At 34.5% G+C, this 12,492-nt stretch overlaps 3 protein-coding genes across 5 annotated transcripts; 2 read left to right on the top strand and 1 right to left on the bottom strand.

Annotated features, from left to right (window-relative positions):
* Nucleotides 1-1,132: 1,132 nt before the first annotated feature.
* Nucleotides 1,133-2,419, top strand: LOC142525115 (protein RADIALIS-like 6). Its single transcript, XM_075629287.1, has 2 exons — nt 1,133-1,634; nt 1,921-2,419. Exons 1-2 carry the CDS (start codon nt 1,381-1,383, stop codon nt 1,943-1,945), a joined length of 279 nt encoding a protein of 92 aa, XP_075485402.1. The 5' UTR covers nt 1,133-1,380; the 3' UTR covers nt 1,946-2,419.
* LOC142525114 (uncharacterized) lies at nt 2,250-6,791 on the bottom strand. Of its 2 annotated transcripts, XM_075629285.1 has the most exons (10): nt 6,634-6,791; nt 6,483-6,554; nt 6,319-6,393; nt 5,940-6,014; nt 5,333-5,413; nt 4,432-4,501; nt 4,265-4,356; nt 3,290-3,331; nt 3,130-3,210; nt 2,250-2,614 (listed from the first exon to the last, which is right to left on the bottom strand). In XM_075629285.1, exons 1-10 carry the CDS (start codon nt 6,670-6,672, stop codon nt 2,543-2,545), a joined length of 699 nt encoding a protein of 232 aa, XP_075485400.1. In that variant the 5' UTR covers nt 6,673-6,791; the 3' UTR covers nt 2,250-2,542. The 2 variants fall into 2 exon arrangements, with proteins under 2 accessions (XP_075485400.1, XP_075485401.1); XM_075629286.1 differs by lacking the exon at nt 5,333-5,413.
* A 3,033-nt stretch (nt 6,792-9,824) lies between these two features.
* Nucleotides 9,825-11,794, top strand: LOC142525113 (3-ketoacyl-CoA synthase 4). 2 transcript variants are annotated; one of them, XM_075629284.1, is made up of 2 exons: nt 9,826-10,113; nt 10,188-11,794. In XM_075629284.1, the coding sequence occupies exon 2, from the start codon at nt 10,313-10,315 to the stop codon at nt 11,546-11,548; it is 1,236 nt and encodes a 411-aa protein (XP_075485399.1). In that variant the 5' UTR covers nt 9,826-10,113; nt 10,188-10,312; the 3' UTR covers nt 11,549-11,794. The 2 variants fall into 2 exon arrangements, with proteins under 2 accessions (XP_075485398.1, XP_075485399.1); XM_075629283.1 differs by having other exon boundaries at nt 9,825-11,794.
* The last annotated feature ends 698 nt before the right edge of the window (nt 11,795-12,492 follow it).

Here is a 12,492-nt window from a genome sequence, read left to right as displayed (position 1 = left end):
ATCTGTCCCAACAAAAAAAAAACATACAAAAACTCATGTGATGTTGTTTCACAGTTCAATTTTATTTTACAGATTTCTGAAGATACAATGAAAAATATTGTTTTTCAGTTATTATCAGTCATTTTGTTTGCTACTTTCCTTCATTCTTATCAACAGGATCCCATTTTCAAGTTGGGATTAATCGGACCAAAGTTTGTGACAAAGAAAGGACAGCCATTGGTGAAGATTGAATGTTACTCGGCACCAACGTGGATGATAAGGATTCCAAATATTTCTCGATCATCTTTCAACAACAAGAATATTATTTTTACATTGAATTTTATTTTATCGATTATTTTAGCCTACTTATGTTCAAAAATAGACAGATATAAAATACTGATTGGCGCCTGTAAATTTCTGTTTTGAACTTTACCACATCACATGTGAGTGAGTGTGGCACTTCAATCAAATGGCTGCATGCATTTTCTTAGGACAATATTATTTGAAACCTTGGGATTTCAAGCAAATGTATTCATTCCATTTCAGGATTTGGCTAATAATGAGAACCCCAGCAACATGGTGTTTGCTTTCTTTGTATAAAATTAAATCGAGTTTGAGAAAGGGACTCTACGTGCTCGATCGATAAGTGACAACTGAGATAATTAAATTTGATTCGTTTAGTGAAAAAAATATTAAGGTTCTTGTGATGATTGTCGAAGAAGAAAGATTAAGTTGGATATCATGCAAAAGACACCGGCCTTCATCCGTTGCTCACTCTATTGAATGTAACAAGAAGTATTTACTGATAAGCCAGAAAAGAACCAGTGTATTGTTCATGCGTACCAAAAAAAGTGGAGTGATAAAGGGCAGAGGCTCACGTTTAACATGACTCTTCGAAGAAAAACGAAACAAAAAACATACAATGTATACATGAATTATGTCTCTATGTATGTATAAAACACATGAAAAATCAAGATTGGGCTTTACCTGCTGCATTCAAACAATTTTATTTCGCGTTGGACACGTCGTTTCACGTTTTAAAACCTACAAAAGGGTGGAAGACTTTCTTAATATATTAGATCTCGCAAGGCAGATTTCGCTCTGAAACCATGTAAGCTTAGGCCAGTAGCCAGCTGCTCATCAATCCAAAACTTGAGGTTTTTTTTTTCCCGGGTAAGATATCATCTTTTCTACAAGTTGGTCCTCTTTTGCATGAAAAGTGAACGAAAACAGCATCATGTCCAGCACACTTTTCCCCTAAAAGTGCGAGTGAAAAAAACCACACTGAGCCACCCAAAAAGAACTTCCATGCTATAAATACAGCAGCTTAAGCTGTCATATTTCATTGAACACAACATTACAGTTATTCATAGGATAACCATTCACTCTATATATACAAAGATGGGGTCGAATTCGACATGGACATCCAAGCAAAACAAACTGTTCGAGGATGCATTAGCAAGCTTTGACAAGAACTCACCGGAGCGGTGGCAGCATCTGGCTAGAGCAGTGGGTGGGAAGACTGTGGAAGAGGTGAAAACCCATTATCAGAAGCTGGTTGAAGATATAGATCACATTGAGACTGGAAAAGTGCCGGTCCCTAATTACAAATCTTTTCCTGAAAATGGGAAAATGATGAATGATCAGGAGCAAAGGTAAAACAAATACTATTCATTTTTTTTTTTCATTTATTTTGAGCCAACAATATTTGTATCATTTCATCGAGTTATCCAATTGTTAGTACAAAATATGAATGATAATTTCTATAATTAAATACTTTACAGCTTCGAACCCTATTGTTGGAACGTCGAGCTTCAGAACAATTTGCCAAGAAATTCTCAATTCAGCATTAATATTGAAAAAAATTTTCTGAGTCGTTTTTGTTGATGTCGTTTGAGTCTTCTAATTAGTTGCGGTGATGTTTTCTCAACTTTTTGTCAGGTTGAAACATCTAAAGCTCCGATGAAGCAAGAAGAAGAGCACACACCAAGCTAGGATCCATTCCCTCTACTGCCCTAAAAGGAAAATGCGGCAACCAAATAAATTGTCACGAACATACTATGTACACAAATGGCGTTTCCCCTTTATATCAACTCAATGAAGCTCACATTTGTAACAAATACAATTATGAAATGGTGTGAAAATTAAACGCGCGTTGAATTTGGCATACAATTATTTTGAATAGTTGTGTTGCATTAGGTGTTTTTAGCAAACTAATGTCATTTTTTTAATAATACGGCGTGTTCTTTAAGAAATCCATGTAGCACGTGTACGACAAACCATAACTCCCTTCAAGATTCTGTCTATTCAAGGTTCATAGTTTTCAATTTGACACAACTCAGGCTCAACCCTTTAATTGACAAAAAAAAAAAATTGATCTAAGCCATAAATGTTCGAATAACTTTTTGAGCCAATAGATAGTCCTGTCACTGAACTCGCAGGCAAATCAGGGGAGGCAACTCTTGCACAACCAACAGACAGAATTTAAGAAACTTTCTCTGAGCATACATGATGAAACTCCAGAGCAGGTTCAAGATGAACAAGAATAGTGAAGTTGCACAATCTACAGAACCTCGTCAATTAGTCTTCGCGTAAGCGCTTTTGGGAGTCCCATTACACTATCAGTTTCACCAACCTGTACAAATACAGCAAATTCAGTCACGTATGGCAATCCAATGCTTATAGGTGAAGCAGTTGGAATGAAGCGGTGTTCATGCAAGTATTTTTAGCATTAAAGATGCAAGAAAACTGGGATGTCGCAATTGCTTTTCATGTTTTTGAAACCTAAGTTTCAGTTTTTGCAGGTTAAGATAAAATAAACTCGAGTGGTGGAGCCACAACGAATAATTTTGGAAAATTAATTATGTTGTTTTGAACAAGAGACAAAACATAGTCAACTAGACATGCACTATCGTATTTATAGAATATCCTATTTGACCTTCGTGCAAGTTTGATGAACCATATTTGCAGGCTCATTTTCTACTCAAAGACTCGTGAAAAAACAATCTAACATTCCAGATATTTCAATTGTGCTGATCTGAATGTGTTCCAAAGATCAGATGTTTCAAGATCACCGTCATGATCTCGCTTTAAGCTTCCACTAAAATGCCAGTAATTCATGATTTGAAGATGAGGGGATGTGAAACCTACCACTTCTTTCACATATGGTAATATGAGAGGATGTTCAATAATAAGCCCTCCAGCCACATTGAGCACAATTCCTTCTTCAATCTAGATAAATGAAGGGATGCATTACTTGTTTACGGGTCTTAATAAGGAACCTTAAACGATTAAATAAAGAATTTTTTACCAGTTTATCTATAGCCGATTCTGGTATATCATGAAAATAAATCTGCAACATAGAGAAAAAGAAATGGTGAATTGAAGTTGCAACCGAGAATAATATCAAACAAAAATTAAATTAAGCAATGTACGAGAGAATGACTTTACTCTGCATACAATAATTAGCTCTTGACCATTAATAAATTGCAATCAGAATGAGAAATGCAATTTTAAATCAACTTTCACATCTAATTATTTGTGTACATCCTAAATTATCAGAGTGTAAATAAATTTCAACAAACAAATCAGTTTAAAAGGTTATCAAAGTAAATGTAACAGAAAATGCAAGAATATCTTCTCTTTTTATAACATATAGAACAAATTCTAAAGTTCAGTGTCATCAGGTTTAAAAACATCATGGAACCCAAAGTTGTCATCAATATCCACGAACTATCCCTAGACCAGCCCGAATATATAAAACAATTACCATGAAACTCTAAATTACCCAGAGTTGGCACACAACTGCCAATGCTGGAGGCCAGACGTACACAAGCATTCCATTGGTAATAGGACCTCCACCGGAATCAGGAGTTCCCCATAATTCATATTTCTAAGAAATTTCCCCTCTCAAGTAATGACAATTTATGACACATTCTTACAACACCGGAGTATGTAAAAATGCAAAATCGGGTTGAGTGAACAACACAGAAAATCACAGAAAATATTGAATGCAAGTTCTTTTGCCTAAAAATATATGATTATAATATAAAGTGTGTCATTTTTATGAAATGGTATTTTGGATAGGACACAGCAAGCCATGTTATCAGCCTCCTCGATGAAAAGGGGAGACAAAACATACAAAATTTCCATTTATCTACGCATTATGTTTGATTTGGAAAACCATTAAATTGGATTATGTCTAACTCTACAAATAAAACAAACTCCACATCCTATCATTATCCCTCACTGAGCTACCAGCTGTTGAGTTCAGGTTAGATAGTACCTCCACTTTGTCCCAATCTCCTTTTCTAAATCCACTGCTAAGGTTTGTAACAAGAACAGAACTCACAGTAGCTGCATGTCCACCAGAATAATCTGCAATTCGAGCAGATAATTTATCAGAGTATGCAAATTACAAGCATATAGGAAGAAAAAGTAATATAATCAAACCATTCAGGAATTGACGTGCTTCTTCTTTGCTGGAAGGTTTTTCCCTGATCACACCTTCATACACCACCACCTCCAGATCATTTTGAATTTAGGGTAAGATAAAGAGAAACATGCACTCAGGAAAACTAATAATGGAAAAACCATCAAATATGAAATAAGCATCTCAATATATGTTGAGGCCCACCCACAGCCATTTATTTCAGCAACTTGAAAAAAGTAACGCCAAGTTCTCACAATACATCAATTTCTAGACTCTTCATAATTTCAGCTCAAGGAAAAGATGGAAGAAATTTAATGATGTTAGTTCTTTATCCATTTGACATCAAGGCCATCAAAACATATGCTTAAATAAAAATTTTATGTATCCTTGTTTAAGTATACAAAGGTGATTTCTCCACATGAGAAAACCACTCATTTCGTTTAGTAACAGATAAAAACAAAAATAAAGGGTGGAGGGTGGGGATACAGGTGCATGAATTTCTTAAATGAAATTTATGGTCAATGTAAATTAAAAACGAATGATTTCTAGATAAAACTATGCTGTAGACCTAGAGAATTTAAACATATACATAAAAATTAAATAAATGAAGCTCAATGATGCAGCTTATAATTTCTACCAGTAGTTTCCATTTCACATGTCAGTCTTAGTGTGTCATTATGCATGAAAATTCAAATGGTGTTTATCCAAAGTAACACTGAACTTATCCTTCAACAAGCTTCATATATCACGCTCATAAATGTGTGGGGTCCCCATCAACTCAAACAGAGCATTTAAAGCAAGTGTTGCCGCCCAAAACAAGCAATAGCTTAGTTTTTCTCCTTTGTAACAAAAAAAATGTAAGGAAAAAGGTAAAAGTCATATCTAAACCAGGATAACTAAACCAGGAGAGATTTCTTATACTTGATCACAAGTAATTAGCAGCGTTGACCTCGCATCCTCTTTGTATTCCCCAACAAGAAGCTTTGGTTTGACAGTTTCTACCTAATGAACAATTACATTTAAGGTGAGTTCCTAGCAGACACAATATGAAACTACGTGAAGCCAAGTAGCAGACAAAGAATGCTATTCAATTTGGCTTCCTGGCTGGCCAATACACCACAGCAGCAAATCATATTCTAGAAAGAACGTCCTAATCAACAACACAGCAATGGGGTTACCCATAAAGAAGTCAGTTTATAGTTGCTGTATGACCTGTATCCTATGGTAGGCTACACTCGCAAATTGAGAAAGAAGTAACCTTTAACTAGATAATCAAACAATAACGCAATGGCGCTTGGGAGGAGGAATCTTGGAGTTGAGGACAACAATCATCGGCATGTATTCCTACCACACTGCTCATCAATTATGTAAATGAGAGAATCTATGGTAAGAAACCTAAAGAGATCTTCAGCAGGCGAACTCTAGGAAAGTCGGATTTATCCATGACATGTGAATGCCAGAAACTGATTTCTAAAGCAACAAGCATCCAATCAGACTCAAAATAAAGTAAAAAATAGAAAGAACATACAGTATCAGCTGCTATGAGAAGTGTAGTATTCTCTGAGGTTCCAGCATCCCGAAGTTTTCTCATAATGGCATCTGCCTGAAGCACAAAATAAAGCACCAAGAAGGATCATTTGGAAATATTAAGTACGAATATTAATGCAGGGCACTTCAACTTAAAAACTGAAAATACAGGAGGTTACAGCGCCCTTTGTAGCTATTAGGTGGCATAGTACAGCTTCAAAATATTCATACTTGTTACACATAACATCTAATCAAATTCTGCAAAATTTGAGTTAACCATAATTTCAAGGACCCATTTTCCATGCGAGTAAAACAGAGTAACCAATTATTTTAAACGCGGCTCATTATCACTTCTTCTACTCGTAAGAGATTCGGAGTACCTTTGCCTCAGCAAGAACCATCACCAAATCCTCGGGCTTCTCTTCCCGTATTGCCTTCTCATCTATATCAGCAGACTATAATAAAAAAAATCCCAAATTCAACCACCTTCCCAACATAAATTTTTAGCTCCGTATTACAGAATGAATATCTAAAAACATGTTACCATAGTAGTGAAATCATAACCCATTTCCGCTATAATTTGTTTTCGGGCAACAGAAGATGATCCCAAAATTATCTGTAACAAAAGAATTTAGTATCTGGGAACTGATAAGAGTAGCTATGCTCAATTAATTTTTTTTTCTGCCTGCATGCACCTTCAATTGTTGTTCCGTGTTTGAATCCATGTTTGCCATATTGAATTCTCGTTGTTCAGAATTTTATTGCAACCAGCTTCGGTAGTTTTTTAAAGGAGTATCAGTTAGGGTTCCACTCGTTCTTTCGCACGCTTGTCAGTTCTTCGACAGATTACCTCTTCTTATTTTTCATAAAAAAAGGTGTGATACTTCGAAAAATTGGATTTGTTTATCACAAATCGAGTCGTATTTAAAATTATAAATTCGAGTCAAAATCGAACATAAAATTTTAAATAATTATTTTGAAAAACGTCAAAATATTTTATTCTATAATAATACTTGCATCACTGAGAACCTCTCATTCAACTCACTCCAAAATATGAAAAACTTCCTTCTAATTTGAAAACAATTTTATATTAATTTTTTTGATATGATTTGATCAACTTTTAAAAAAATAATGACACTGTCATTTGATTTATATATATTGTTCACTATTTTACACATCACAGCGTTTTCGACAGTGTGTTAATTAAATTAATGCATCGCGTGCAGTATAATATTTTTTATAATACATTTGATTTATATTTAAATAAAGATCAAAATATAATTTTAAAAAATAGCGAGAAAATACACTGTAATTTTGGTATATAAATTAAAAAATATATTGAAAATTAAAAGAGTAAAAAAATGATATCATTGGGAATTGAACATATGATCTAAACCTTAAGAAACAACGATTTTATCCGCTCAACTACGTATAACTTGTATTAAAATATTAACATTTTATTTATATATATAATTAATAAAACAGACTATGACATCGAAATTAGTTACTTTTAATGTCTCAACCTTAATAAAATAGTATAGAAGTATAGATTATACGGGATAGTTCAGCCGTCTTTTCCGACTACGTTTGCAATATTGTAAAATGGAAAGAGAATTAGGCTATTGGGCTTTTCTTTTAAGCCATTGGGCCTATTAGTTCTCTCTCAAATTGACATTTAGTTGAATTGATTTCATGACAAAAATAAAATTTATGTCCATATTTTATGTATTTGACACTCAATTTTTTTGTTATATTATAATTTTTACACTTGTTAAAGAAAATACCTGTCAAATGTATAAAATATAAGAGATATCAGTTTTATTACTTGCTGACATTCGACGAAAGTTCGCAAATAACAACATTGTTTTATTACTTTAAATTTAAGGTATTATTAATTTTTTTTATGACTCTGAAACCACAATTGCAATAAACTAATTTACAATCTCTATATTATTATTGCTATCGAAATTAGGTATGGGAATCTATTGATTTTCCCGCACTGAATATATCCCGAATTCCAATGATCAATGCTTTCATTTTTTCCAATGTTATTCCATTCTAAACTAAGTTAGCAAAAATTCACTTCACAACATGTCACAACCAAGTACGAAATATTTTAATTTTGCGAATTTTAAAATAACCGAAAAGGTTAGAATATAAATTTTTTTAATTAAATCAATTTAAAATTAAATATTTTTAGAAGGAATGTAAAAGAAAATATACTGTTTCACAAATGCCAAAAAGATATGCCAGGACTTTCCACTACAGCTTGGAAGTTGTTCTACATATACGTAGAGTAATTTAGAATCTTCAATTTAAATAGCTGTGGAAGGACAATAACTTAGAAGAAGCTTGCAGGCATCAAGTTCACAAGTTCGGGACGAGATTTCGTGTTCGAGATACAATTCCATCTCTCACTCAAAGTGTAATTATAATTGAAAATTAGTGTTGACTAATCATTATTAGAAGATCTTATCTTTTTTTATTTTTTATTTTTTATTTTTGGTCGAATATAAATTCAGAAAATTATGATAAAAAAAGAAGAAGCTAATTTTACTTAGTTTGATCGTTGCCGAAAATGACATTCGATTATTTGGCATGGGCTTCCCATTGATTTTCCCACCCCCTGTTTGCTCCAAATTTTCAATAGGTTCAATCACACCATTTTTCTAAAAGTTGGCCCATCCCCTAAATGGGTAGGTTACAATTTACTAGAACCCAATTTCGTACAAGTAATGCTCAAAAAAATAATTAAAAAAATGCAATGATGGTCAAACGATACTTACTCCTAAATAAATTTTTCGAGATTTAAATCGATTAAAAAGCAAAAGATTCTGATAGAAAATTTCGATAAGATATAATTAAATAAATATAAATTGTTTTTTTATAAAAAAAAAAAGAGAGAAGGAAAACAAACGGGAAGATAATATTAATAATAGTATTTAAAAATGCGAAAGAGGAAAAAAAATCTTACGTGGTGCTGTCGATTGCAACCTGGTACTGTTACTCCGCACGCAGGTGTTGCCTGCTCAAATTGCTGTTTCCGATTATTTTAATATTTTTGAAATGTAGAAAATAATTGCGTTTGACGATATATGTTGGTCTAGAATTTAAAAGAAAAGAATGGAAGATCAATCATCAAAGGATGGAGGAGCTGACGGAAATTAAAATTTTGCCAAGTGTCCTTTTATAGAAATAAAAGAGAATGACAAAAATTTGTTTGAGACGATCTTACGAATCGTATTTTGTGAGACATATATCTTTATTTGGGTCATCTATGAAAAAATATTACTTTTTATGCTAATAGTATTACTTTTTATCGTGAATATCAGTAGGGTTGACTCGTCTCACAGATAAAGATTCGTGAGATCGTCTCACAAGAAACCTACTCAAAAGATAAATAGAAGCTAGTAGTTGATTTTATTTCCAATAATTTTTTAAAGTATAAAATGCGATCCTTGTTTTACTATCTACAAGTATGTGATATGTGCGTTATTACATATAATTACTTATTAAAATTAGTAATTAAGAGCATTTGAATAATAACTTAAATTTATAAACTCTAAAAAAAATTGAAAAAAAAAATTAAAATTAAATTAGATGTATTTTTTTGATAAAAAAAAAATTTTATCGACTCAAATCTATTTCATTTAATAAAAATATGATAAAAAAATCTAATTTAGTATTTAACTATCATTTCTTAATAAAATATTTATTTATTCATATATTTTTTTATTTTTAAATAATTATATTCCCTTAAACCTATTATAAAAATAAATTTTAAAGTCTCTAAATTTGTCACAAAAGATTTAACCTGGATAAAGAGCGGTAGTGTCCATGAAACTTTGAAAAAATTACATCTTATAATTTACGAAACAATAAATTATATGTTCCAAAATGATACGCAATCCAGAAACCTTTTTCCTATAAGAAACTGAAGCGCAGAGCAAATAAAAAGTCCGATGAAATTCAACACTGTCAGCACCGAAGGAATCTCCACCACTAGAAGCCCGTTCTGCTCCCTGCCTCCTCCACTTTTTCTTCCATTTTCTTATCCTCAACTCCGCGGCCATGGACGGAGGAGCAGGCGGCGGTCAACCCCAAGAAGCCACCGTCGGCGTGCAGATACACCATAGCCGAAGCCTACCGGACTTTCTTCAGAGCGTCAACTTGAAGTACGTTAAACTCGGTTACCATTACTTGATCTCTCATCTGTTGACTCTTTGCTTGGTGCCTGTAATGATTGTAGTCATCATCGAAGCTTCGCAATTGAACCCCAATGATGTCCGTCAATTATGGCTTCATCTTCAGTACAATCTGGTTTCCGTTATAATTTGCTCCGAGTTTCTCGTGTTCGGGGCAACTGTGTACATCATGACACGACCCAGACCCGTTTACTTGGTGGACTACTTCTGCTACCGTGGCCCGGATAGTTTGAAGGCACCTTCCCAGCGCTTCATGGAGCATTCGCGCTTAGCGGGGGATTTCGATGAATCCTCGCTTGAATTTCAGAGGAAGATTCTGGAAAGGTCGGGGCTGGGCGATGAGACTTATGTTCCCGAGGCGATGCATTTTCTCCCACCGCGGCCGTCAATGCAGGCGGCGAGGGAGGAGGCTGAGCAGGTAATGTTTGGTGCGCTGGATAGTTTGTTTGCGAATACGAATGTAAAAGCTAAAGATATTGGGATTTTGGTTGTGAATTGTAGCTTGTTTAATCCGACACCATCTTTGTCAGCCATGGTTGTGAATAAATACAAGCTAAGGGGGAATATTAGGAGCTTTAATTTAGGGGGAATGGGGTGTAGTGCAGGGGTGATTGCGATCGATTTAGCTAAGGATATGCTGCAAGTTCATGGGAATACATATGCGGTTGTGGTGAGCACTGAAAATATTACGCAGAATTGGTATTCTGGGAACAAGAAATCGATGTTGATTCCAAATTGTTTGTTTCGAGTCGGGGGTTCGGCTGTTCTGTTGTCGAATATGAGTAAAGATAAGAGGGTGGCAAAGTACAAGCTTGTTCATGTGGTGAGGACTCATAAAGGCTCTGATGATAAGGCGTTTCGGTGTGTGTATCAGGAGCAGGATGATGCTGGGAAGACGGGTGTTTCTCTGTCGAAGGATCTTATGGCTATTGCCGGTGGGGCGCTCAAGACTAATATCACCACTTTGGGTCCTTTAGTACTGCCTGTCAGTGAGCAACTTTTGTTCTTTGCAAAATTGATACTTAAGAAGTTTCTTAACAAAAATGTGAAGCCTTATATCCCGGATTTTAAGTTGGCATTCGATCATTTCTGCATACATGCTGGGGGAAGGGCTGTGATTGATGAGCTGGAGAAGAACCTGCAGTTGCTGCCGGTCCACGTGGAGGCTTCCAGGATGACACTGCACCGATTTGGAAACACTTCTTCAAGCTCCATTTGGTATGAGCTGGCTTATATTGAAGCAAAAGGGAGGATTCGTAGGGGTCACAGAGTGTGGCAGATTGCTTTCGGAAGTGGTTTCAAATGTAATAGTGCAGTGTGGGAAGCCATCCGGAATGTTAAACCATCTAAAAATGGGCCTTGGGCAGATTGTATCGGCAGGTACCCCGTAAAAGTAGTTTCTTAGCATATCAAACTATCATTTCATAGTTTACAATACGAGGCCCTCGTTTGGAATTTAAGTTGTCAGTTTCTCCCTAGGTTTGCCATATCTATATTGTTCTACTTAGTGACTTCTCAATCTTGTACTATTGGAAAATTACTTGATCATCTGTTGATATTGGCCAGTAATAAGATTATTAATATGTCTAAGAGGTTTTTCTATGTTTAAAAAAAGTTTCATCGTTACACTTTTATCAGAATCTTGATTGAATTTACCGCAGTTAGTTTGACTTCATTTTTGTGCGAAAAACCTCCAAAGTTTGTCAAATGTTGTCAAGAATGAACTAATCATCCTTACATGTAGTCACTGAAGATGGTTAGAAATGTTTATCAGGTCATAAAAGATGACATTTTTAACTTCTTCAGAACTTGATCAATCATGCATTGCATCATTTTTCTCGAGTATATGAACTGCATACTCTTATTTATCATGTTGGAAGTTGGACCTCAGTCGAACCATGTATATTCACTTTCCATTACCCCAACGTATATGATCTACATCGCTAGACAAGGAGAATGAACTTGTCACACTCGCAGTTCTGATACAAACTTGAAGATGAATCAAGCTTCTTAAGCAAGCGTCTCGACTAACTCGAAATTTTTAATCTTTGAAACGCATGTCTGGTTCAATATCACGGCTTGTTAAAGTTTGATCAAATTTATGCTTAGTTGACCATGGATGATCCCAGATTTAGATCTCGTCCCGTTTATTATTTTTTTTCATTTGAACTTTTGTAGCTGTAGCTGTAGCTGTCATCAGCCAAGGTGTGTTACACACAAATTAGATTATTATCTTGTTGTGCTCGTCCCCTCCAATGTTTGGATGTCTTTAGATTTTAGCATGTGAAATTCTGTGAAGCCATTCTTTTTTGTTGGCCATGATTTGACAGCTTATTGTAAATATTTATT

The sequence above is a fragment of the Primulina tabacum genome, chromosome 14 (assembly GCF_025594145.1).
Source record: "Primulina tabacum isolate GXHZ01 chromosome 14, ASM2559414v2, whole genome shotgun sequence".
NCBI classification, from domain to species: Eukaryota; Viridiplantae; Streptophyta; class Magnoliopsida; order Lamiales; family Gesneriaceae; genus Primulina; species Primulina tabacum.
This window is presented reverse-complemented; position numbering and strand designations above follow the sequence as displayed.

Bases quoted from the DNA above. Each gene is read 5' to 3' on its own strand.
- LOC142525115 (XM_075629287.1), top strand. From the start codon at position 1,381: ATGGGGTCGAATTCGACATGGACATCCAAGCAAAACAAACTGTTCGAG. The intron at 1,635-1,920 runs GTAAAACAAATA...ACTTTTTGTCAG, and splicing joins ATGAATGATCAGGAGCAAAG to GTTGAAACATCTAAAGCTCC.
- LOC142525114 (XM_075629285.1), bottom strand. From the start codon at position 6,672: ATGGCAAACATGGATTCAAACACGGAACAACAATTGAAG. The intron at 6,394-6,482 runs GTAACATGTTTT...TTTTTATTATAG, and splicing joins GTTATGATTTCACTACTATG to TCTGCTGATATAGATGAGAA. The intron at 6,015-6,318 runs GTACTCCGAATC...TTTGTGCTTCAG, and splicing joins TGGTTCTTGCTGAGGCAAAG to GCAGATGCCATTATGAGAAA.
- LOC142525113 (XM_075629283.1), top strand. From the start codon at position 10,010: ATGGACGGAGGAGCAGGCGGCGGTCAACCCCAAGAAGCCACCGTCGGC.